The 26742-nt window shown below is 34.9% G+C and overlaps 2 protein-coding genes and 1 long non-coding RNA gene across 11 annotated transcripts in view; 1 reads left to right on the top strand and 2 right to left on the bottom strand.

Moving 5' to 3' along the window:
* The first annotated feature begins 1406 nt into the window (after positions 1–1406).
* On the top strand, positions 1407–11492 carry LOC114146974 (uncharacterized). The gene is made up of 2 exons (XR_003595997.1): positions 1407–1567; positions 10769–11492. It is a non-coding gene; the product is annotated as an uncharacterized LOC114146974 (long non-coding RNA).
* Positions 3997–23222, bottom strand: LOC114146936 (acidic mammalian chitinase-like). Of its 5 annotated transcripts, none has more exons than XM_028021429.1 (12): positions 23111–23218; positions 20047–20096; positions 19944–19973; positions 8576–8780; positions 8085–8141; positions 7806–7971; positions 7085–7209; positions 6770–6893; positions 6497–6682; positions 6249–6365; positions 4572–4704; positions 3997–4484 (listed from the first exon to the last, which is right to left on the bottom strand). In XM_028021429.1, exons 2-12 carry the CDS (start codon positions 20069–20071, stop codon positions 4228–4230), a joined length of 1425 nt encoding a protein of 474 aa, XP_027877230.1. In that variant the 5' UTR covers positions 20072–20096; positions 23111–23218; the 3' UTR covers positions 3997–4227. The 5 variants fall into 5 exon arrangements, with proteins under 5 accessions (XP_027877230.1, XP_027877221.1, XP_027877216.1 ...); XM_028021420.1 differs by lacking the exon at positions 19944–19973 and adding an exon at positions 8878–8907 and having other exon boundaries at positions 23111–23214; XM_028021415.1 differs by lacking the exons at positions 19944–19973; positions 20047–20096; positions 23111–23218 and adding exons at positions 8878–8907; positions 8982–9044; positions 9147–9189.
* Positions 23223–23629: 407 nt separating this feature from the next.
* Positions 23630–26742, bottom strand: part of nfascb (neurofascin homolog (chicken) b) — a 19064-nt gene continuing 15951 nt past the window's right edge. For 4 of the 5 annotated variants that reach the window (XM_028019686.1, XM_028019695.1, XM_028019677.1 and 1 more), the window contains 4 exons: positions 26579–26648; positions 24827–24838; positions 24651–24686; positions 23630–24558 (listed from right to left, as the gene is read on the bottom strand). In XM_028019686.1, the coding sequence (XP_027875487.1) occupies positions 24327–24558; positions 24651–24686; positions 24827–24838; positions 26579–26648 (350 nt within the window). In that variant the 3' untranslated portion in view covers positions 23630–24326. The remainder of the gene's footprint in view (positions 24559–24650; positions 24687–24826; positions 24839–26578; positions 26649–26742) is intronic. The other variant, XM_028019704.1, reaches the window with a different exon arrangement.

Raw genomic sequence — 26742 nt, 5'->3', positions numbered from 1 at the left:
AGAAATCATAAAAAGATTACATTAAAGGTTTTAGAAGTCAACCACAAAGGTTTGTACAGTTGAGGGTCAGATGAAAGTGTCATTGGTACCTTTTCTCAGGTAGCTTTCTCAGGTATGTCTTGCTGCTCCAACTGTTCTCCCTTTTATAGAAGAAATTTGTAAGGAACAAAGTCCACATGAGTGAGTCAGTGGTTGAGTCAACGTCAGATTTTGGTTTTGTTTGGCTGGTGATGAGCAGATGATGGTTCCCCTTTTACGTTTTATTAGCTGATAAATGTACATGAGAAGCAAGAGATAACTTCTCAACTGCGATTTTATGAGACTGCAAATTTGTTCTTGTAAATAGGAGCTGATAAAATGTTTTCCAGTTTTATGGTACATGACTATCACTCTGTAAAGTGATCTTTGGTTTTGTGCGCATCACACAAAGCCTTTTTGTCTTAATACTCGGAGACAATTAGCTTCACTATTCATGCAAATTGTTGATAATTGCATTCAAAAGAAACATTACTGGGAATAATAATTCCCAGTAACACCTAATTTTCAAGCATACTTGAAAATTAGGTGTTATAACCAAGATTAAATCGAACTACATGTAATTAAATGAGATTAAATAACTGGATGAATTTGATCAATATTTTTTTACAAATTGGGTTCAGTTTGCAAAGGTCCAAAACTTGAACCTCTGTCCTCTGAAGTGAGAGAGATTTGACTGACAGACCGGCCCACCAGGTCATGTCTGCACGTTTGCAATTAACAATAGTCACCTCACTGTTACCAACGCAGCTACTTTCCTGCTATATTTAGTGACATTTCAGACAAAAGAATTGGTCAGACATTTTAAAGATCGGCGATTGGTCAGAAAACTCCAGTCGGTGCACCCCTAGTTTTAGTAACTATGTAAAGATTGTACGTACAGTATTTTTAAATAACTGCATCCTCAAAAATAAACTGAAGAAATTATGTAAGTAAAATGGAGACAATATATTTTCACAATGATGTTACAGTTACCAACAATTTTCTAGCTCATGGTTTTTGCAAAGTATTAAATCACTATGTGGTGGGCAGTTGGGATCCTCTGAACTTGAAAAAGTGCTGTGCAAGTACAGACCATTTACCATTTAATATTATTGTAAATGCAGTTGATTTTCTTTAATTATTTTTAATTTTATTTTATATTGTCTGTATCCTAACATCAGTAAAGCTGAAGTATCTGAGTAAAATGAGCTAAAAACTGATGGACTGTACAGAAAGTTGTTAAAATTCATATTTGAGGAACAAAATAAAAAGCTTTTAGTAAGCAAACTACTTGTCAAAAATATAATTGTGTGTAGTTTTTAAAATTGTTTTATTTTTCTTTACGTACTTGTGAAATGCAAATAACTTGGAAAAAAACCATTTAGAATTATGTTTTTGAGATTATTTGTCATTTCTGTGACCAGAGGGATGCAGTGATTAAAACTGAAAGTAGTTCAGAGTGACAGCTGCATAGATATATGAATGTGTGTTGATAAGATGTCCTTGACCCAATAACACTAAGATGATGCCACAAAGAAGAGTTGTCAAGGTTCAGGATCTAGTTTCACAAGTTAATACATGACAGATTCAGAATTGGGGTGTGTCTTTTTCCTTTCTGGCCCAGATTGACTGGATTTTTAAGTAGTAGCAAATAAACTTAGATCATCATAATGTTGTGTTGTGTAATGAATAACTATTAATAAATGCCAAAGACAATGATTGGCAACAAGGATTGCTGCAGTGTTTGGCTCATGTAACTATCAGAAATGTGACATAAATAGCTTTATCCTTTATTGTGCCTCAGTGGGGAAATTAATTTGTAACAGCAGCAACGCTACAGAGCATTGAGGCATGCAGGTTTTCAGTGTAATATGAGATCATCTCATTTATCCAATGTTACTGATTCCATCGTAACAGTGAAAGAACAAAAGTTTAAAGAAGTAGGGCTTGCATATTTTGATGTCTAAATTTATGTGAGCATCAAAAAGACATAAAACTATGTTAAGTTTAAAAGAAAGTTATCCCTTCTACAGGCCTTCAAGTCAAAGACTAATTGAAGAACCAATCCCTGATTAGACTTAGAAATATGAGGAGTTTGTCGTGTTTTATTGTAATCTTTTTCAAAATTGTGACATTCAAAATCTTCCTGAGTCGCACACGTCTATTCACGAACTCTAAGGAACAATATTCATTGGTGTTGGAATGGCAGTGCAGTTTGATAGTCTAAGTTTTGACTGTGTAACAGTTGTATGTAATTTCACCCATCTTAGTTGCTGAAGTTTGTGCCACATTTCTTCCATTTGGTGACTTAGAGATTTTTTTTGTATCCATCCCCTGACTAATACTTTTCAATAACTTTTTCTCTGCTTTGCTTGGAGTGTTCTGTAGTCTTCATGTTTTAATGGTAGCCAGGAATACTGATTAACCAGGGAATGAACCTTCAGGACACAGGTGTCTTTATTATACAATCACTTGAGACACACTCACTGCACTCAGGTGATCTCTCTTCCACTTACCGTAAGACTACTATCACCAACTGATGGACCCAAGTTGAATTAGGTCAGCCAACTTAAAGGGAGTGAATATTTATGCAGTCTCCTATTTTCTGTTTCACATTCTTATTTAATTATTGTTTAATAGAAATCAGTTTTCATTTTGATATTAAAGGATTTAGCCTAGCTTAGTTTAGTATGATCATGAATGATTTATAAAAAGAACAAAAAGGGTGAAACAGCCAAGGGGGGAATGCCTTTTATAGGCCCTCACTTCTATAAATAAAGTTTATGTTAAGGCATTAAGAAGTCTAAGTGTGTGTCTCTGTGTTGCCCTGTGATAAACTGGTGACCTGTTCAGGGAGTGCCCTGACTATTGCCCACTGATGCCCACTAGAGATTAGCACCAGCCTCCCTGCAATGCTGCACAGAGAGGCCGGTAAAGACGGTGGATGAATGGATGGACATCCAGTATAATGGTGACATTATCTAATACAATGGCACCACATAGATATACCTGTATATCTATAGATATGATGTTGCTTCCTGTTATCTTCACAATCTGTTCAGTCGTCACACAGTAAAGGAATCACATTTCAGGGTAATTGCCTCCTAGTTAATAAATAAATAGTTTAAAATTCTGGGAACTTTATTTTTTTTTAAAGCAATGTAAGGACATTTCCTTCAGTGTAAAAAAATTATGATGTGTAGATCTCCAATTATCAGAAAACTGCCTTGGAATATTAATGAATCCAACTGGCCTTAATATTTATTAGATGTAGATTAATTACTTACATTTAGGATTAACCAAGGGAAGCAACCTTCATCTTAAATAGTTAAAATTAAGGCAAATGTTCTTCTTACAAGAAAAGATTCTTCCACATTCTTCCTGTTGATTGGAACCTGTTGCTCAATAAGCCACATTCGAATAAAGATGTGGCTGATCAAGAGACAATGTACCTGATCTTTGCAACTTTTAATGCAAAGTTGACACTTTTAATGGACTTTCAGTGCAACTTTGCATTAAAGATGTCATTATTTACCAAATGACACTTCATGACAGACATTCATAATGACTCCTTCATGTTCATGACAGGTGTTATGTCATATTTATGACAATGTCATGTCAGTCTTATACACACCCCTTGAAATAAAGTGTTACCGCAAAAACCATATAGATGTTGACAGAAATGTCTTTGTCCTAGTTTTTTTAAATTAATTTGACCATTTTTATTTTGTTTTACTACTTTTACTCTGATGTACTTTGTGACTGCTGTCTGAGAAAGGTGCTATATAAATAAAATATACTTACTTACTTTAATTATTATACAGACATTATTAACTGGATAAAAAACAATATTCCAGGATTTGTCAACAACTGACTTTCCAAATAATAATGTGATATACACCAAAAACTCATTATATTCATCATACATGTCAAATAATGATGCCATACTGCACTGCAACAAGAAAGACTGCAATGAAATTTGAGGAAGCAAAAACAGGAAAATTTATTAAAAGGTATACATGTCTCCACACATTACAAATTACTTCAGTACACTTGAAACATCTTGGCAGATATGACAAAAGAAATCTCCTTTTGAGTTTTTAAATAAAGGTGTTAAACTTTTTCAGCAAGAACACAGTTGTAGAACGAGAGAGGACATTATATTGATGCTGTCCATCCAGCATTTAAATCCGCAATAGCTTGACTGAATCATGTATTATATTCGCAACAGTCGCATCTGTCATTGTAAACCAAATTAGCAGGACATCTCTGTATGTACGTGATTCCGGCGACACACTGATAGAAGGTGTGTCTATCATGTTCATTGACGTAATTACCATCACGCTTGCCTACACAGAAATTACGCCCAGAAACAGGAGTTGTGGTTGGTTTGGGTGTTTTCATGCCAGGAGATGCTGTGGTTGTATGAACGCCAGGCTGGTTTGGGGTAGTGCTTGAAGTAGTCACTAGAAACATAAAAAGCATGAGGTTTTTAAGGCAAGCGAATCAATGCTTTATAGAAGAGGAAATAGTGACACTGATCGATGTTCCACCTGAATCCAGACGAGAGCGGAGATATCCAATGAGAGGATAGTTTCCCTGACCGCAGAATTGTCCAGAAAAGTCGTCCATATCCAGAGACCAGACGAATGCTCCGCCGTAGTTGTTATCTTTCACATACTCTGCCTATAAAATACAAACATTGGGTTTTATTATTTTTTTTAAAGAATCAAAATAAAATTGACCAGAACAAAAACAGTTTTAAATATTTTAGGTCAAAGGAGGTTGGTTGGGTCAGCCATGAACAGAACAGTGTCATCCAGTTGTGCAATGAGTAATATTCTCTAGACCTGATCAGGAGACAACGTCTCGTGTTTTAGAAATGTTTCTTAAATAAATGAAATAGAAACAAGGAATACATGCAGTGTGTGAATCAAAGTCTAATCAGCAGACTTGCTAGATCTTTTATATTGGAAATGTATTTATTTTCATGATGCATTCACATAAAAACAATACAAAGTACTGTATTACTTCAATTATTTTATTTTATTTTTCTGAATTACTTTAGTTTTGTATAGACATTTATGTTATAGCAATTTTTAACTTAAAAAAACCTTGGTACAAAAGCATTGAAGCACTGAAAGTTAATAAAATCAACACTTCAAGTATATTTATATGAATTTAAAACTTTTCCTTTTTAAATTGGTGAAGGCTTAGACATTTCTAAATAATAATTAATGACTTTCTGTTGCCCTTTTCTGTAAAAAAAGAAGACCTTTTTTGTCAGGGTATTTATCTCTGAGTCCCTAATTTTGTCTTGCCATCCAAAACAGGGATCAGGACAGAAGGAGTGGTAAAAAACAAACAAACAAAAAGAAAAACACAACAAACAGCTTTGTTTAGACAACTGATCTAAAAGCAAGTTGCATTTTGGGGGACTCCAACTGCTACTTACTTAGTTTTTGCATGGAAAAAAGCATTTTCCTGGCATTCTCTCTGCATCATAACTTGTAACTAGGTTTTTTTGCAAAAAAAAAAAACACTTCAGGTGAGCTTGGCTTCAAGCAAAACATGAATACGTAGAAAAGCCACTCATGCAGTGGCAATATGCTGAAGAATTGGTAATGCTGTGAGCCTGTTTTTCTCCTAAAAGAGCTAGAGAAGCTATGCTGCATAGCATTACAAACTTATTAAATTTCCAGGAAATTTCAAATAAAAATATGCTTGTTGGGGTTCCAATAACCATAGAGGGCAACATTAGTCCCCTCTCTTAAGATAGAAACATATATTTCTCTCTTTCATATCAGTTGGATTTTTGTCTAGGTATTTTTTTTACTTGAAATATACTTTGAAATGAGCAGACGTTTCCAAATGATTTTCTCTTTCTTTTGTTTTTTTTATGAAATCAAAAAAAAGGATCCTGGGATTTAGTGGGACTAAAGGATATTCGTCATAGGGTTGTAAAAAAAAAACCCACTAAAGGATCCAATAGATGGGAAATGATGTCACATCAGAAGTAAGATTTGAACTATTGTAACTATACTGCCATCTTCTGCCCAGTTTTGGTAACTAAAATTTGTGTGATTGATCTTTAGCTTCGTTATCATCAGCTTCACAGAATTTGTTCTGATTCATAGAGCCATTGCATAAACTGGGATGGACAGGGACATGCAGCAATCTTTCCTTATTTGTATTGTAGCTCTTATTGTATTTAAAGGATGACATCTTACTTTGATTTCATAACTCTGCATGTTGTCGAATCCCACCCATTCATTGCCTTTGACTGCATAGGGAACCTTTTGTTCCTCAATCCAGTGAGTGGTGGCTCCATCAAGGAAAGTGCAAACCTGTAGTTAAAAGATGATAAACCTAAATATCATCCCAATTTTTTTGTATTTACTTTTTTGATTTTGAGTATGTCTTTGTGTTTGTCTAAGAATTTTCTTTAGTTTGTGTTCGTATTATAATGAATTGTTACCTCATAGTAGGACAACATTCCTGCTTCTCGGGTGTAGGGCCCAGCAGTGCCTGGTCCACTGGCTGATGCTGCAACACCGCTAGCTGCTGCTGATGATGTGTGAAATGTGCGACCATATGCAGGAAAACCAACCAGCAGCTTTTCTAGAGGAGCTCCTTGATCTTTCCAGTATCTCATGGCAAAGTCCTGCAGCAAAACATGACAAAGTCTAACCAAAGAGATAACATCACCTTACATGTCTCTAGCATGGGATTGTTGAAGGTTTTTACTTACAACATTGTAGTAGATATGTTGACCATGCATGACAGAGCTGTTATATAGAGGGCTGTTGTGGCCAGTGAATGAATCCCAGGCTCCATGAAAGTCGTAGGTCATGACGCTTACAAAGTCTAGATTACTGTCGTAAGAATAAAATACAAAATGCAACAGATTGTATATATTTTGCCAGTTAACATCACAATTTTTATTGTTTTTATCTGTCAGTTTCTTAATAATGGCAAATATTAAGAATTTGTCAATCTTTGTTCCTGTTTCTATTTGAAAACAAGACAGATGTAACATCTTTAGCTTTAATTCAAATTAACTCACTTGGACACAGTAGCAATCTCATAGCCGTTATCAATAGTTTCCTTTCCAGCCGCCACAGCAGCTGTGAGCAGCAGTCTCTGCTTTTTGGTCTCAGCAGATTCCCTCTCAAAGGCAGCAAGTAATTCCTAAATGGAAAAGAACATTGTATGTGTTAAGACGTCTGCCTGAGTTTCATCCAAACGTAGAAATGCTCTGAAAAATCAATTGTTAACCAGAGCCTGGGGTAAACTGTTGGCTAGAAACTCAAAAAGCCAGCCGTTTTCAGATCAATAGACACTAATTGATAACAAAATAATGCAGATAACAAAACTCTTTGATGTGGAAGCTTGCTACTGACTGAAAGAGCTAGACTCAAATGACTCATTTCAAATGTCTGCGAGGTATAGAAAACTTAAGTTAGAGGAAGCAGTATGTCTTTTATCTGAAAGAGTCAGAAAGTAAGATATTTATCTAATAATGGGAAGGCTAAATGGAATAAAGCATGTGTGCTTTCATGTTATTTAAGGATACAAACAGAGTTCAGCAAGTTCTGAAAACAGTTTATAACACCCACTCCAATGTAATTTTGTTCTTGTTCTAAAACCTTGTACAGGGGCCATACACTCACAAATGAGGAAAAGCTTTGCTCCTGGTTTAAATACATTAAATCATTAATAGTTACAAAAATTGGAGAAGCGAAATCAGTCACTGAATTCGGATCAATGCATCAAAATATCCTAACCTGGCAGAGCAACGTGAACCTTTCCTTGTCCTCTGGTGGGCTTCCTCGTGATCCCGGGTACTCCCAGTCCAGATCTAGTCCATCAAAGCCATGTTGTCTCAGAAATCTGATGGAAGACTGGATGAACACCTGACGGTTGGCCGGAGATGAGACCATGAGGCTGAATCTGTTAATATTCACATAGGTTAGTGGTTATTCAATTAAAACGTTTTTTAATGATTCATTAAGGAATTCATTAAAAAACGTGTGTTTGCAAGCTGTTATATTTTGCAGACTCACTGTGTTGTTCCAAAGTTCCACCCACCGACAGCCAGCAGAGTTTTCAGCTGAGGGTTTCTGTTGTGAAGATGTAGAAATATATACATCACTTATACATGTTGAATAAAATGTGCATTATTTCTGAAAGGAATAAAACAGACATAATCCTACAGTGACCTATATGTGTGCTCAAAAATTTCATCTTAAAAGTTCAAATAAAATGAACATAATCTCTGGAAAAAAAATATAAATGTACTAAAATATATAAAAGATTCTTTTGTATTTTAAAAATTTATATTAGCATGTGTCCAAAAAAAGAATAATAGATTCCAAAGCTCATCGCCATTTTCACCAGGCTGTTTGTGCCCATATGTGTTCACATAATGTTCTAGATTATTTTTCTGAACCTTAAATGTTTAAAATTTTTGTAATTTTGAGTTACGAATAAACAACTTCCAAATGGTTATCTTTATTAATAATTTATTGGGAAGTTAAAGTGATACTAAGCTCACCTGTTCTTCAGTGCATTGAAGGATTTATACATAAGATCATCGTTCCACTCAAACGTAGACAGCTCATTGGAGGAGCTGATTATGGCGAAGGCGTAGATGAGGTGCGTACAGAGGTTTGGATCTATGTTGTCAGGGGTGTATTTTCCAACCCCCGGTCTGTACTGGGACCAGTTGGTAAAGTAGCACACCAGTTTGGTGGAATAGACTATCAGAAAAAAAAAAAAAAGGATCATTAGTAGGTTTATGTATAAACAGTAACTTAAGTGGAAATTCCAGGATAAAAAAAAAATAAAAAATCTTACCAGTCTGAAGACACATCAAAAGTGCCAATCCTGAAAAGGAGTTTAATTAATATTTTTTCTTACCAACTCTTGGAACATATTAAAATACAAAACAATTCACCTACCAGCCAGGATGGTCAGTCGTGCCATGATGAAGCGTTTTCTTCAGAATATTCTGGAATATAGCTCTGTTTAAAAGAAGAAATCATAAAAAGATTACATTAAAGGTTTTAGAAGTCAACCACAAAGGTTTGTACAGTTGAAGGGTCAGATGAAAGTGTCATTGGTACCTTTTCTCAGGTAGCTTTCTCAGGTATGTCTTGCTGCTCCAACAGTTCTCCCTTTTATAGAAGAAATTTGTAAGGAACAAAGTCCACATGAGTGAGTCAGTGGTTGAGTCAACGTCAGATTTTGGTTTTGTTTGGCTGGTGATGAGCAGATGATGGTTCCCCTTTTACGTTTTTTTAGCTGATAAATGTACATGAGAAGCAAGAGATAACTTCTCAACTGCGATTTTATGAGACTGCAAATTTGTTCTTGTAAATAGGAACTGATAAAATGTTTTCCAGTTTTATGGTACATGACTATCACTTTGTAAAGTGATCTTTGGTTTTGTACGCATCACACAAAGCCTTTTTGTCTTAATACTCGGAGACAATTAGCTTCACTATTCATGCAAATTGTTGATAATTGCATTCAAAAGAAACATTACTGGGAGTAAGACTTAGACTGACTTTATTGTCATTTTGCATGCACAGGGTGTATACAGAACGAAATTTCATTGCATACGGCTCAGGACAGTGTTTTGAGGTTCCAATGTTGTGAGGTTACTCCAGAATAAAATAAAATACAGTATAAAATATGAATATAAATATGAATATAAAATATAAAGTGCAGGACTGACAGTAAAATGAAAGTTACTTAGCTATGTATATGTGCAAGGTATGAAGTGGAGACCAGTTTTTGAGTGCAGTCCAGTTAAGAGTTCAGCAGTCATTTTCAAGTATAATAAAGCATACTTGAAAATTAGGTGTTATAACCAAGATAAAATTGAACTACATGTAATTAAATGAGATTAAATAACTGGATGAATTTGATCAATATTTTTACAAATTGGGTTCAGTTTGCAAAGGTCCAAAACTTGAACCTCTGTCCTCTGAAGTGAGAGAGATTTGACTGACAGACCGGCCCACCAGGTCATGTCTGCACGTTTGCAATTAACAATAGTCACCTCACTGTTACCAACGCAGCTACTTTCCTGCTATATTTAGTGACATTTCAGACAAAAGAATTGGTCAGACATTTTAAAGATCGGCGATTGGTCAGAAAACTCCAGTCGGTGCACCCCTAGTTTTAGTAACTATGTAAAGATTGTACGTACAGTATTTTTAAATAACTGCATCCTCAAAAATAAACTGAAGAAATTATGTAAGTAAAATGGAGACAATATATTTTCACAATGATGTTACAGTTACCAATTATTTTCTAGCTCATGGTTTTTGCAAAGTATTAAATCACTATGTGGTGGGCAGTTGGGATCCTCTGAACTTGAAAAAGTGCTGTGCAAGTACAGACCATTTACCATTTAATATTATTGCAAATGCAGTTGATTTTCTTTAATTGTCTGTATCCTAACATCAGTAAAGCTGAAGTATCTCAGTAAAATAAAACTGATGGACTGAACAGAAAGTTGTTAAAATTCATATTTGAGGAACAAAATAAAAAGCTTTTAGTAAGCAAACTACTTGTCAAAAATATAACTGTGTAATTTTTTTAAATTTTTTATTTTCTTTACCTACTTGTGAAATGCAAATAACTTGGGAAAAAAAACATTTAGAATTATGTTTTTGAGATTATTTGTCATTTCTGTGACCAGAGGGTTGCAGTGATTAAAACTAGAAGAGTTGTCAAGGTTCAGGATCCAGTTTCACAAGTTAATACATGACAGATTCAGAATTGGGGTGTGTCTTTTTCCTTTCTTGCCCAATTTGACTGGATTTTTAAGTAGTAGCAAATAAACTTAGATCATGATAATGTTGTGCAAGAAAAGGTTTGACTTTGTAATGAATAACTATTAATAAATGCCAAAGACAATGATTGGCAACAAGGATTGCTGCAGTGTTTGGCTCATGTAACTATCAGAAATGTGACATAAATAGCTTTATCCTTTATTGTGCCTCAGTGGGGAAATTAATTTGTAACAGCAGCAACGCTACAGAGCATTGAGGCATGCAGGTTTTCAGTGTAATATGAGATCATCTCATTTATCCAATGTTACTGATTCCATCGTAACAGTGAAAGAACAAAAGTTTAAAGAAGTAGGGCTTGCATATTTTGATGTCTAAATTTATGTGAGCATCAAAAAGACATAAAACTATGTTAAGTTTAAAAGAAAGTTATCCCTTCTACAGGCCTTCAAGTCAAAGACTAATTGAAGAACCAATCCCTGATTAGACTTAGAAATAAACCTTTAAAGATTGATAATACAAAGAAATTTCCAAAACTAACAGCAGAATAAGACTTCAGTACAATCAATGAGAGCGCTGTTTCTTAGCTATTTGGTTCTAAGTAAATCTTGTTTTAATCCTTTCTGTACTTAAGCTTAAGAATAAATAATTATCAGAAAATTGTAATGATGGAAAAATGATATAAGCTGTGTACATTATTGACAAGTTAAAATTGTGAGCAGCCAATAGAAAGCTGACTTTTTTGATACCTTTGGGATGTTAATCATTGCACATATCAATACTGAATAATCCTGAATAGTGATACTAGTAACTGGAAAATTAGATGATGTTCCAAGTAAGTCTTTGTGATTTTAATAATGATTTCATTGTAAAGATTTAAAATATATTACTTTGGTAAAACTAGGACAGAAGTGCAGTGCGTGAAAAGGAGAAGCTGTTTGGAACAGAGAGGTATGTGGCAATGGGACAGACAGTAAAAACAGATCATGATAAGCTATTACATGAGCATAAAGAGGAAGTTTATCTGATGTTAGGGGTCATGCACCTCGGCGTAACGAGAAGGTAACAACGAGATCTTTCAAAGATTTACCAACCAGTTTTAGTGTGATGCACAAACAAGGCAAAAGATCGCAGAACCACAAAAGAGGAACTCCAGATTGGGCAAAATGGGGAAACAAGTTAAGCTTCCAGGCAACAAAGAAATAATTATTATTGCTGATCATGACACAGGAACATGTCCTCATAAGGACCAAGAATGAGTTAAGATTCTGGTAGAAGAAACAGTCACGTACACACAAACTGAAAGGAGATATTAGGGCAATCTTTGAAAATAGACAGAATCTCCTCATCAACATCATGAGGAAAGATTGTGAGATGAGGGACGATGAAGGAGGTGGGAGTTCGTCCTGTTTGTTGCCAGTTCGATCTTTGGTCCTTCTGGCTCTGTTGTTGTATCCTTGGGTAAGACACGTCACTTCGGTGCTGGTGGTGGTCAGAGGGCCTTGCTTTGTCAGTCTGCCCCAGGGCAGCTGTGGCTGCTATCCGGTAGCTTGCCACCACCGATGTGTGAATGTGTGTGTGCATCGATGAATAATTGAATGTAGTGTGAAGTGTTTTTGAGTCCTCTGAACTTGACAAACACTATAGAAGTAACATATCATCAGAACTTTTAGAGAATTTTAAACAATCTTCTTGTTAAAACAAGGAAATTGTTTGAACTAAACAATTTCCTTTTGTTAAATAGTCTGTTTAACAAAAAAGAATACTATTTCTATTTTATTTTCATCTCAACCGTCTCAGAGTTATGCATCTTAAAGTGGGCTTAAGTCTCTTTGAATTTGGATTTACTTATAAATCCAAAATTCAGTTTATTCTTGCATTTTCTTTGTGCATGTTTATCTATCTTCCTTAGATGGGTGTTTGTCTTTCTTGGTTTCTTATGTCTTCTTTAGTTTCTCTCATGTTATTAGTCTGCCTCTCGTTTCTTATGTAATTCGTTTTGAAATGTGTGCAAGTAGAGCCCGCTATAATAGCCTGGGACTACAGACGAGCATTATTTTTGCCACTTGTGCGATATAGAATTGTAGGGGGAACTTATGGGGAAATGCGAACTGATATAACACCAGATTGATGATAGCACCATGGAGATTGCACCATGCATGTTTCACTGTTACGAGCCACAGTTTTTTGCAAGCAGTTCAATGTTTAAACTAGTATTGCTGTGCATCTTTGTTATAAGCTTGACCTTCAAGCACATGCTCCTTTTGTAAATATTGCTATTAGTGCCAACCTGTCATCCTTTGAATTGAAAAACAATGGAAACTGCCCTTATTTGTAACAGTGAAAATTAAACCAGAACCTTTTGTTAGAAGGGAAAGGTTAGCCATTGTAAATGGCTTTAAAGATAACACAACAGGATCTTTCTAATCTTTCAGGGTGGTAAAATGTAAATTGGAATCTTGTTTTTCTTGATTTTAAAATAACTTTCAGCTTTCAGTGTTCAAGAGTTAAGAAGTACAAAATAATTATTATAAAACCACATAATTATGAAAGCATCTTGCTGTTCAAGCCACTCCCCTCCCCGAAACCTTTTGTGTCATATTTCTTTTCTAAAGCCTAGAAAGGTTTTTTTGGTCATTTAGTTCCTTTGTTAACTTTGTTGAGAACTATGACTCATTTCGTAGTTCTTGTTTTATGTATTTTCATGAAATATGTTTTTTTTTATTTTTTTCAGTCAGCTCTTTAATACATCTTGATCATTTAAACAGCTTTTCCAGCCATTATCTCCTTTTGTTAAATAGTCTTCTGTTTACCAAAGAAGAATACTATTTCTATTTTAGTTACATTATAATATGTTAGTTTTAGCTAAACTAATATAGGGTTTTTTCTAAGAGCGCCAATATTTAAAAGCCAATAGGTGTGAGTTAATGTTATTTGTACTTTAACTTGAAATTAACTCCCTGAGACAACAGCTTCTCTTTGTGCTTCTAGAGCTCTGGGTGTGGAGACATTTTAGGTGACCCACCTGCATGATGTTTACCTATTTACCAGCTTTTCAGAGATTTACCAATTCTGAATCTGATTTTAAGAACCATTTTATGCTGGTTGGAACCTGTTGCTCAATCAGCCACATCTGAATACAGAAGCACTTCTGATCTATTATTGTAGTTATTAGTACACCACCATTGATATTTTAAAAATGTCAAATATTACTCCTATTCATTCTGACTGTTATATTTTCCTCTTTAATTTGTTTACTAATTTCTCATTTGAGATTACTTGGGGGGGAGAACAAACAAACTATGTTTTACATCCAGGATTAGTCAACAACTAACTTACAAGTCATTTTTTCTAAATATTTGACTATCTATTGTAAAATACACAAAATACTTATTATATTTAACATGAAAGTCAAATAATGATGCCACACTAGGCAGCAACAAGAAGAAAGATGGCAACGGAAACTGAGGAAGCAAAAAATAAGAACATTTATTGAAAGATGTTGGTCTTTAACAACAGCAAATCTCCACATTACAAATTATTTTAAGGCACAGTGCACCTGAAACACCTTGGCTAAACAATCTCCTTTTGGTTTTGTAAATAAAGGTGACAAGCAAGAACATAGACCCGGAGAGGACATTGCATGCACATTGCCAATCCAGCATTTATATTCACAAAAGCTTTACTAAATAATTTCATATATATGTTACTTATATTACATTTTACATCAGGGAACATTTACTATTTTAATTAACAAACCGAGAATACAATGCAGCCCAATTTCATAAATGGTATCTTTAATTAGGGCCATTCGCAACAGTTGCATCTGTCATTAAAAACCAGATTTACAGGACATCTCTGTAAGTAGGTGTTTCTACTGGAACACTGATAGAAGGTGGTTCTGTCTTTGTCATTTCTGTAGTTACCATCAGGCTTTCCATGACAGAAACCACTTCCAGAAACAGGAGATTTGGTTGTTTTGGGAGTGGTCGTCCCAGCAGCTGCTGTGGATGTAACAGGGTTGGGCTTGTTTGTGGTCGCTTTCCCAGTTTTCGGGCGGGCAGTTTTGGTTGAAATGTGGCCAGGCTGGTTTGTTGTAAAAACTGGTGCTACTGTGGTTACAGCAGGGTTTGGTGGGGTATCTAGAAACACATAAAGCATGCAATTTTTAAAGTAAGCAAGTCAAGGGGGAATTAATGACACTGATTTCCGGTTTTTACCTGAATCCAGAAGAGAATGCAGATATCTAATAAGTGGATAGTTTCCCTGACCACAGAATTGTCCAGCAAAATCATCCAGATCCAGAGACCAGACCAATGCTCCACCATAGTTGTTATCTTTCACATACTGTGCCTACAAAATATGAACATGGTGTTTAAAATGTTAATATTTCTTAATACAATCAAAATTAAATTGACCGGAACAAAAACAGCTTTCAATATTTTAAGTCAAAATATTTAGTCTGGGTACTCCCTGAACAGAACAATAGTTTAGAGGTGATAACACAAATACATGAGTAATGTTCTTTAGACCTGCTTGGGAGACTGTGCCTGGTATTTTAGAAATGCTTCTTAAGTAAAGGAAACAATATAAAATTTAATATGTGAGTCAAAGTCTAACCAGGAGTCAAATGTAACTGCTAGATTTTTTGTATTGAAATTCTGTATTCACAGTGAACTTTTTATCAATGTCTGTCTTTGTGTTTCAAACCAGAAAACTACTGAAGAGCTAGTCACTGCCAGTCAAGGTGGTACAGTTTAATACAGACAGAAATCATCATCATATGTGTGACAGCAACTGCCAGAATATCGATTGAATATCGCTCATTTGGTTGAAATGTAAGAGGAACGAGAGCACCAAAGAAACAACACACATAGACACAGCTAGACTCTAATGTAGAGGTGGCAAACTCATTTTCTTTTTGGGCCCATCAAGACCATTAATGTCCTCAAAGGTGTGCTTGTGGAAGAAAGTATTGAAAAAAAAACCCCTAACAAGTTGTTAAAATATTATTAAATAGTTGTCTATCCATTCAGCTAACACGTTTTTTTGGCCTATGTACTATATTGACAAGATGAACATTAGCATTAAAACACTCTTTATTAACCATTAGGCATTCCTTACATGGAAAACACACCTTCACAACTTGTAACTGGAATTTCTTGTCAAATTCTAGCAAAAGGTGAATTTAGCTTGAAGCAAAAGATGGATGATTATAATGAAGGACCTGTGATGCTGTGGGCCTGTTCCTCCTTTAAAAAACCTGATATCACATCAGAGGTAAGATTTGAAATATTGTAACTATAAGTCCAGTTTTGGTAACTAAAATATGTGTGTTTGATCTTTGGCTTCATAGCTGCACAGAATTTGTTCTGATTCATAGAGCCATTGGATAAACTGGGATGGACAGGGACATGCAGCAATCTTTTCTTATTTGTATTGTAGCTCTTATTGTATTTAAAGGATGACATATTACCTTGATTGCATAACTCTGCTTGTTGTCGAATCCCACCCATTCATTGCCTTTGACTGCATAGGGAACCTTTTGTTCCTCAATCCAGTGAGTGGTGGCTCCATCAAGGAAACTGCAAACCTGTAGTTACAAGATGATAAACCTAAATATCATCCCAATTTTTTTTTTGTTTCGCAGTATCTATTTTGTTTGCCTAAAAATTTTCCTTAGTACTGTATTGAATTGTTACCTCATAATAAGAGAAAATTCCTGCTTCCCGGGTAAAGGACCCAGCAGAGGCTGCTCCACTGGCTGGTGCGCCAACACCGCTAGCTGCTGCTGATGATGTCCAAAATGTGCGACCATATGCGGGAAAACCAACCAGCAGCTTTTCTAGAGGAGCTCCTTGATCTCTCCAGTATTTCATGGCAAAGTCCTGCAGCAAAAAATGACAAAATCTAACCAAAGAGGAGATAATATCGCCTTACATGTATCTAGTTTGGGTTTGTTGGATATTTTTACTTACAACATTGTAGTAGATATGTTGACCATGCATGACAGAGCTGTTATATAGAGGGCTGTTGTGGCCAGTGAATGAATCCCAGGCTCCATGGAAGTCGTAGGTCATGACGCTTACAAAGTCTAAGTATCTGTTAGACATAACATTATCATAAGATAATTTTCACTTCAAATGACCATTTTCATTACTTTTTATTTGATAACTTTTTAAGAGGTTTACATTTTAACTCCTCTTTTCTGTTTTTTTTAATTAAATCAAGACATCTGCAGCTTTGCATCACACTGACTCACTTGGATACATTTGCAATCTCATAGCCGTTATCAATATTCCCCTTTCCAGCCGCTACTGCAGCTGTGAGCAGCAGTCTCGGTCTTTTGGTTTCAGCGGCTTCCTTCTCAAATGCTGCAAGTAATTCCTAAATGGAAAAGGACATTATCTGTGCTAAGTTTCATCCAATCGTAGAAATGCTTTGAAAAATCAGTTAAGTTTCCTGCAACCGGTCGCCCAGAAACTCAAATTGCCAATCTTTTTCTGATTATAAAGCACTAGCTAGCAGGTAGCTCTAATAACTCTTGGGTTTAGAAGTCTGTTACTGACTGATACAAACAGACCAGTGTTTCTCAGTCCTATTCCTCAGTGAACACTGCCCTGCATTTTCTAGGTGCTTACCTTCTGCCACACAATTGGCCTGAATAAATGGGTGATTAAATGGGTTTCTCCAGCACTTGATGTCATACATGAGCTAAAGCTATGATAGATATCTAAAATATGCATGGCAGTGGTCCTCGAGGACCAGGATTGAGAAGCACTGACGACTTCTTGACTCTCAAATTGAGAAGACGATTTGAGAATCGACTTCCTAGTCTGAGGAATAGGGATGCCATTATCGATTAACAAGATAATCTAAAGTTGATTGATCTAATTGATCGACAAACGATTGATTGACAAGCAGCCATTTTCTTAAAAATTTCAGTGTTTGTTCAAGTGTCTTTCTACAACATGAAGGGTTATTTTTTTTATAATATGCTGAATTTTAAACAAGAAACACATCATTATATGTTAATATTTTGTGTCAGCTATATTAAATACAGACTGAATAAATTGTGGTTTCTCACATTATTAAATTTAGACATTTAAAAAAAAACAGATTGCTGAAAAGAAAAATAAAAGATGAAAGATGAAATCAGTGGTGAAAGCAACACGTTGTGTGGTTAGTTGTCCTTTCACTTCAGCTACCTAATCATGTTACAATTCTGCGTTACGCCTCCTCGTCTTTTCTGTCATCATATTCTTGCCTTTAGCGCATCAATAATTTTTGATTGAGAAGTTTAGGATGCAGCATGGCTGAATGAGTACCAAGATAACTTCAGGACCTTGTACAGTGTTTATATTTCAAAACACGACTGCAGTAAGTGCATTTAGCATCCCACAGCGCTTTCCATTAGAACAGTTTAATGTTCCTGTTCTGTAATCCCTCTGCCATCTTTATTTCTGTATCAACTTGCTCTATATAAAGCTGTGGTGTGTAACTTTTATAACAAATATGTACTTTGAGTTAAACGTTAAAATTGTCACAATGTTGATACAGTATAATGTGAGACAGATGTGGTTCTGTTTTAAAAATACACCACTTGGTCAGACTATCAGCCTGATATTATATTGTCACAGTTTTAACAAAAATGTAAAAACATACTCTTGTAAAAGTAACATACTGCAGCTCTAAGGATAACCAGCAGCTCCCTCTTCTGGATAGTAGCTACACTAAAACACTGAAAGAAGGTCTAAGGAACTTTATTAGATAATAGATCTGAATTAATTTTAATCTAATAACCCATGAATTGACAATTAATTGTAAGTTGATTAATTGTTTGCATCCTTACAGGGGGACCAACATGTCTCTCTGCAAGAGAGCAAAAAGAAAAGAAAAAGAAGGTAGGAGATTTATCTAATAATGAGAAGGATAAATATAATAAACCATGAGGACTTTATGTTATAACCTCATAACATAAAGTCATGAGTTTGAGTGTTCAATCTTTGTTTGTTATGGAAAATACCATATTTTCCATAATAAATTATTGGCAATCTTCTAGAAATCTTAGACTTGAGGTGGATCTACATTATGAACTCTAAGAAATACCAACAGAAATGATTTAGTAATTCTAACCACATTAATCATTATCATCAAATTCTGAAAACAGTTAGAAACTAACTCATAATTTTATCCGTGTTCTAAATTAACGGTATTAAAACGGTTCTAAAGTTCACAGTTTTTCACTGTTACTTCATCAGAATGAAGTAATCAAGCCTCTGCTCCCGGTTTAGACACATGTAATTATTATTAATTACAAAAACTGGAGAAATGAAATGAGCCACAGAACCGACATGGTGCCGATTTGTGTTGCGTGAAAATGTCTAACCTGGCAGAGCAACGTGAACCTTTCCTTGTCCTCTGGTGGGCTTCCTCGTGATCCCGGGTACTCCCAGTCCAGATCTAGTCCATCAAAGCCATGTTGTCTCAGAAATCTGATGGAAGACTGGATGAACACCTGACGGTTGGCCGGAGATGAGACCATGAGGCTGAATCTGTTAATATTCACATAGGTTAGTGGTTATTCAATTAAAACGTTTTTTAATGATTCATTAAGGAATTCATTAAAAAAACGTGTGTTTGCAAGATGTTATATTTTGCAGACTCACTGTGTTGTTCCAAAGTTCCACCCACCGACAGCCAGCAGAGTTTTCAGCTGAGGGTTTCTGTTGTGAAGATGTAGGAATATATACATCACTTATACATGTTGATAACCAAATGGTTATCTTTATTAATAATTTATTGGGAAGTTAAAGTGATACTAAGCTCACCTGTTCTTCAGTGCATTGAAGGATTTATACATAAGATCATCGTTCCACTCAAACGTAGACAGCTCATTGGAGGAGCTGATTATGGCGAAGGCGTAGATGAGGTGCGTACAGAGGTTTGGATATATGTTGTCAGGGGTGTATTTTCCAACCCCCGGTCTGTACTGGGACCAGTTGGTAAAGTAGCACACCAGTTTGGTGGAATAGACTATCAGAAAAGAATAACATTTTTATTAGCAGGCTCATGTGACTAAAGTGCAAATTCCAGAAACAAAAAAATGATAATTCATACCAGTCTGAAGACACATCAGAAGTGCCAAACCTGAAAAAGAGTTTAATTAATAATTTTCTTAACAGCTCTTGCAACAAATTAAAATATAAAATAATTAACTTACCAGCCAGGATGGTCAGTCGAGTCATGATGAAGCCTTTTCTTCAGAGTTTTCTGAAAATATAGCACAGTTTAATTAATGTAACAAACCATAAAAAGATTATAATGGAGGTATCTAAAGTCAATTTCAAAGGTTGTACAGTTGAACTGCACTGCACAAAATACAATGTCTAGGTTGAAATAGATGAAAATATCATTGGTACCTTTTCTCAGGTAGCTTGCTCCAACCGTTCTCCCTTTCATAGGTAAAATATGTGAGGAACAAAGGCCTCACACATTAGTGACTCATTCATTACGTCAAGATTAGAATGATTTGGGGTTTTTTGGCTAGTGATGAGCTGATGATTGTTCCTCATTTATGTTTTATAAGCTAATAAATATTCTCAAGATGAGAGTGTTATGTAACCTATCAACTGATGTCACACAAAGGACTGTAAATCCTTTGTAAAACCAGTCAGCTGACTGGTTTCCATGACATTTTCATAGTACACAACTAACACTCCCAGAAGTGATTGTTTAGTTTTGTTATGCATAACGCAAAGTGTTTGAAAACGTAACATAGCTTAGTTAGAATTTTACAGAATGAGCAACACATTTTACTGCCAATTAAGTTACACATTGCTTATTTGCAGTTGATGTCAGATAGCATGGTACATGTCATGTAATTCAAAACTATGATATGAAATTTTAAATTCATATCATACTTGGTCAACTTTTGACTAAGTTGTTTTTGACCAAAACAACCTGATCAAAAGTAATTTAGTGATACTTGGACATTTCCACGGATCGTCTTTAACAATAAACTGAAGCAAACATAAATAAAATGTGACATGATTCTTTCAAAATGTGGTTACAGCACTACAAGTAATTATGTGGCTGATACTTTAACAGTGTCAAATTATTGAGAATAATAATATCTGTATACTAAACTCCTTAGGGCATAAAGTTTAGCAGTAAAACAAGTTCAAATTGATGGATTGAAAGCAGTGTCTGAATTTCATATTTTTGGAACAAATCAAAAGCTTTCTGTAAACACACTACTCAGTCAAATACTTAACTCTGCATAGCAGTTTATTTTGAATTTTTCTTTGCCTGTGAATACAGATAACGTGAAGAAAACCTAATTGGCCTAATCTCTTTATGAGATTGTTAGTCATTTCTGTGATTAGAAGGGCGCAGAGATTAAAACTGAATGTAGTTCGCATGGGCAGCAGCACTCATAGATATGCCTGTATCTATAGATAATATGTCCTTGCCTTAATAGCTCTAAGTGAATTGATGTTTTAATACTCCAGAATTGTCAGGGTTTAGGTTTCATTTTTTGCAAGTTAATTCATTACAGATTCAGAATTTCATTTTGATTACGTGCTTACTATTTTTCAAAAGTCGGAAATTAACTTTATCATCATGATGTTGCGCAACAAAAGGTTTGGTTATAAATAACTTTTAAAATGAAAACGTTGGGCCACAACAATGTGCAGCAACTTCTGTCTTATGCAAGACAGAAGTCTTACATAAGACTTCTGTCTTATTAGTAATTAATATAATTAATTACTATGTAAGAGTTTAATTAAACTAACAAGTTGGGGAACCAACTGTTGATCAGGAATGATTAGCCAAATGTAAACAGTCTCTGTCAGAATCTGAAAAGATTCCTAATGCAGTGGTATTCTGAGGTCAGGATCAGAGTGAATTCAACGCTGCTGGACAGCAGACACTGCAAACATACACCATAAAATACACAAACAACTTCTCTGAGAATTTATTTCTTTTTAATTCTGTTTTTTAAATAAATATTTCATCTTTTTGTCAATCTATATGCTTTGATTGCCTGTGACTTTGCTGCTGGTTTACCGGAATTGTCCCCTTTGTGGCACAATGAAATATATGTCTATTCTATTCTATTTTATTTTTATTTTTTCCAGCTAACACACACAAAGTAGACATGTGGTTCACCTTCTCTCAGGACATTGGAAGGAAATCCACTTTGACGACATGATCAGAGACAGCATTTCTTCTTTGAGAAGTTACAATTCTTGTATATTCTTTGTGCAAGAGTTCAAATAACCCAGGCTCAAGGGTTAGTGTTGGCAGGAATACAGTCAACAGATTAGCAAATGGCAGACTGATTGATTTTGGATCCAGGGTTTCTGCAAAGATGCAGTCCTTTTCCCGTCTACTGAGAAATGTTACAAATGTAATCAAACCGAGCCTTCTGGACTATCTTTGAAAACACCCCAAAAACATGATTGCCAAAGTATTTGGTAAAGCATAAACTTTTAAAATTACTTTTCCATCTTCAAAACATCAAAATGAGTTTTTAGAGTGAAAGATTAAACCTTGTCTCATTCACAATGGAAGGGGTTTTGTTTACAATGTCTAGATAAAATAAAGCTAAAATGCTAAAAAACATAACTGCCCCTAAATCTGGTATCTGGTTGTGGTGTAAGTTTTTATTTAACATGTAATGTAATGCCCACCTTCCAAAAAATGCCACTTTGGCTTCTCAATACGCAAAGAATTCCTAAAGGACCTTTGTGTTCTTCATGGTCAGCAGTGGATTTGACTTGTTAGTCCTAGACCTTTAAAATTGAGTTTTTTTTCTTCCATAAGTGAAATCAAGGGGGTTGTGTGTTTAGTCTGGCTATCTTTGTCTGATATTTAAATGTAATTATCCAAATCATTTAAGTGTGACAAAAAAGCAAAAACAGAATAAATAATCAATAGTTTTTCACAGCACTGTGTGAGTAATGCCAGATTACACTTAATTATTTTCGACATGTATTTGATGAAAGCTAATATGAGTTGTGTCTGCTTCTGACAATAATTATTGCAAAAGATCAATAGATGACACACCATGAACAAAGCTTTAAATTTACTTCAAATGTGAAACATTCACATTCACCTAAAGCGTTCCTGAAAAAAATGTGTATGTTGTATTTCTTTCTGTTTCGTCGGATATTCATTTAAAAATAAATATCTAGAATTGTCATATTGTAAACCGACTATACAATATTTAGAAAATCACAAACAAAATTGTAAATTAAAACTCCTTTAAAAGTACTTACCCTGTCATGTTAGTAGATTTATGAGCCAATGAGAAACATACCTGCCTTACAACATCTCTTATACTTCTCTGTTTCTGTGTGTTTAATCTGATAAGAGACGGGGACCTGTTCTCCACAAAATGATTCCTGCCTGAGCTTTAACTTGAGTAAACAAAGGTCTGAGTAAACAAAGATGGTTGAAGATCTAGATTCAGGTAACCCAGAATGAATCTCTATCTGTCTGTCTAATCTTATTTATCTGATTTACACGAGTCCATCAGCTACCAAGATTAAACACACTATGAAGTTCATTCATAGACCCTTTGTTTCCACTAATTTGACCAAATATTCCTACTATACATAGCGGAGTCTCTCCTTATGAATGATTTAGATTATACTTTTCCACAGTGAAAGACAATATTACCTACTGACTGTCTAATAAAGCACATTTATATTTTTTAATCAACTACAGCCACAAAGAATGCACATAATAAATATATGGATTCAGAAATTTAGTATTCAGAGTAAAATAAGCCCACATATTTATAAACACTTTTTTATTCATTTTTTGCTTCATACACAGCTGATGTTAAACGTCAAAGAAACACTGTTACGGCAGAGAATGCATCAAATTAGAAGAGCACTTCAGAAGCTATTTTAAATTGTTCTGTTTAAATTGTTTTCCTCAACGAGGAAAGCATAAGGTCAGCTTTTTTGTTTAAATTTATAAATCTAAAAAGCTGACCATTATAAAATTTGAACCAAAGTTGAGGAAAAAACCTTCAGAATGTGTTCCACTCATAATTAACACAAACCTTACAGTTGGAGTTAACAAACAGAAAAAGATGCAGTTAGAGAGGGTAAGTTGGTCCTTGCAAAAGTTTTCACAGACAAAATAAAAAGCTCCTTCTCAATCTCTCACACTACTTCAGTTTTTGTAAAGATATGTTCTATATATACACACAACATGAAAGGAAAATCTTCTGTTTTAACAGATAATGTCTAAAAACACACATATGTCAAGAGGATCCCAACCTCTGCATGTTTCCCTCCTCCATATAAATGAAAGTTGAGGCTTGTAAAATAATAAAGGTTTAATAGCAGCTCTATTTCCAGCTGTTTCCTCGTCAAAAGGACTCAAATCCTCACTTCCTCTGTATGCTTCCAAGAAGGTACAAACACAGTGAAGTTCCAGGGAAAACAGCCGTAGCAAGAATTGGTCCTTGAGGTTTTAGTCTCATGCCAGAGAGTAGATGGTATTCATCGGAGAGTGGAGCTCTAGATTTCCACCAAAGTCCAAGTCCCTGACATCTCTCCTTGTTCCTGTATACTGGCCGATGAACGATCCGTCCTCATTGAACTGGATTTCTCCTCCTTCTCCATATTCAACCAGGCTGTCATCACTGTCTGATCTCTTCAGTATCGCCGCCACAGATGGCTGAGCTCTCTGGAGCCCTCTTTCCTCCTCTCTGGCAAAAAGAATAAGGGTGTCACCACAAATTGGATCTCAGAAATATGAACTATTGTTGACTAAAAAGCAGTAAAAGGTAATGTATCATACCGCCGAGGATAGGGCAAAGTTGAGACACGTGCTATCCTAAAATATGAAAACATTTAATTAAACTGTAAAATTAAAACATTGAAATTCAGAAAGTGAAAATGTAATTGTTTTTGTTCATAAAGTTACTGTAAATAATGTCAATAGTGTCAATAAGTCAACATTTAGTCTTTTCATACCTTTCAAGGGACCTTGAGTGGTTGAGTGGAAAAAACAGAGGGTTGAGGTATTGGAAGGGAAAGTTTTAGATAGAGAAAGAAAAGTAAACAAAAAAAAAAAAACTATTTAATCAAAGGGTTACAGAAAATAAGGTCAGATATTTGATTTGAACTGTATCTGTGCTCAGATGTGCTAAAGCATGATTAACAATCTTCTTGTTCTTAGGAATGGTTCACGTTGGAGGTTGTGTCTGGGCAGAGAACATTAGTTCAGTATAAAATCATTCAAATATTCATTTCATTGTGTATTTCCATGTGTTTTTGCATTGTTGACCGTGAAAGTGTGTCAGGCCTAAAACAGGCTGAGGCTCCATTTATTGGAGTTAATAAAACTTTACTCCAATAAATGGACCACCAGTAGCCCAGAAAGGTGAGCTTGCATTACTAGTAAAGACCATTTTAAATCCCTTCTTAAAACTTTTTTTTATTTGTTGGCATTTAACTGAGGCCTGATACTGTAACTTTTCTGCCTCAATATTTTATTTTTATTTTATTCACTTATTATTACCCTTATTTTTATTTTTCTCTTTCTTTTTCCATCAACTTATTCTATTGTGTTATCATTTTTGTACAGCACTTTGGTTTTAAACCGGTTTTTAAAAGTGCTACATAAATAAATTTGACATTGACATTGACAGTATTTTCCCTTTTCTTCCCTCCTCACTAAACTGCATAAGACAGGCCCTCAATGTCCTTGAAACATACTAAATTGTCCCTGTTATCTTTTCTGCACATGGTAAAGCTAAATCCTGTTAATGCTAAAGGTGGCTGCAGTGCTTACACAACATAGCTTTTTCTTTTGTGACGTAATTAGTCATAACAGACCACCAGCACTCATAAAAAACTGAATAATAATTAGTTTTTACTTGGCAGTTTAGTTGGGTATTACTGGATTAGTTAGAGTTTGTTGATTGAAGTATTTCAAGTGAAAGACTGACATATTTTGTTAATAAATTCTTATATTTTTGGGAGAATTTGGCTGTTTTATTCTCTGTATGTGTCCATGGCTTGCTGTTTCAGAAAATTAGTGCTGAACTTATTCCTTTGTCTATTGGCCAACCACCCCACACCTCATTAAGCAGGTATTCAATAAACAATGACTGAGACTGAAAGGAATTTTAGCTTTTATTTCCTGATAAACGGGTGATGCCTCAACTTGGGAGTTTTGATTAAAATTGCTAACTTTGTTAATAATTGCCTTTAGTTATAAATAACCAGACCAAGCCTGTTGTTGAACAACACTGTATAATATTAACTTCACAAATGTCACTCATGCAGGCCTCTGCATTAAATGATATCAAGTTGATTCAGGACGAAATGAGCCAAACTAACTTTCTATTTTGTTATTCAGATAGTGTCATGTCAAAGATTTGATTTTTCCAAAGAATTTAGATTTGATTAATTTAGGAACTCAACAATAATTGGTTGCAATGTGCCAATCTACAAAAAAACAAAAACAAAACTGTTTTCATTTATATATTTAAAACTCATCCTTGAACATGTTCAGTTAGGATGGACATTATTGATACAACAATGTCACAGAGCATTTTCAATTTGCAAAAGGAAAATACACAGATACAGAGCAAATCCATGCAAACAATGTTACCAGAATATAATCTGAACTGATAGATGTGTGTTACAGTGTGACATTATTCCTCATTACCAACTAAAAACAATAATACAGCTGTTTATCTGTTAGTTTTGAATGTTTACCTGTAATCAAATGTTCCCTCCTGATCTTTATCATCCACCAGTTCCAATGAAATGTCTTTTTTGTTGCGCACTAATTCATAGAAAAAGTTTAATTTAAACAGTTGGCTAGGAAAACAGAAGCAAACAGCAATTGTTCTGTAAAATATCTACAATAATTTTGCTGA

This window comes from Xiphophorus couchianus, chromosome 1 (genome assembly GCF_001444195.1).
Source record: "Xiphophorus couchianus chromosome 1, X_couchianus-1.0, whole genome shotgun sequence".
NCBI lineage: Eukaryota > Metazoa > Chordata > Actinopteri > Cyprinodontiformes > Poeciliidae > Xiphophorus > Xiphophorus couchianus.
Note: the sequence above shows the minus strand (reverse complement) of the source record. Positions and strands in the feature narration are given on the sequence as shown.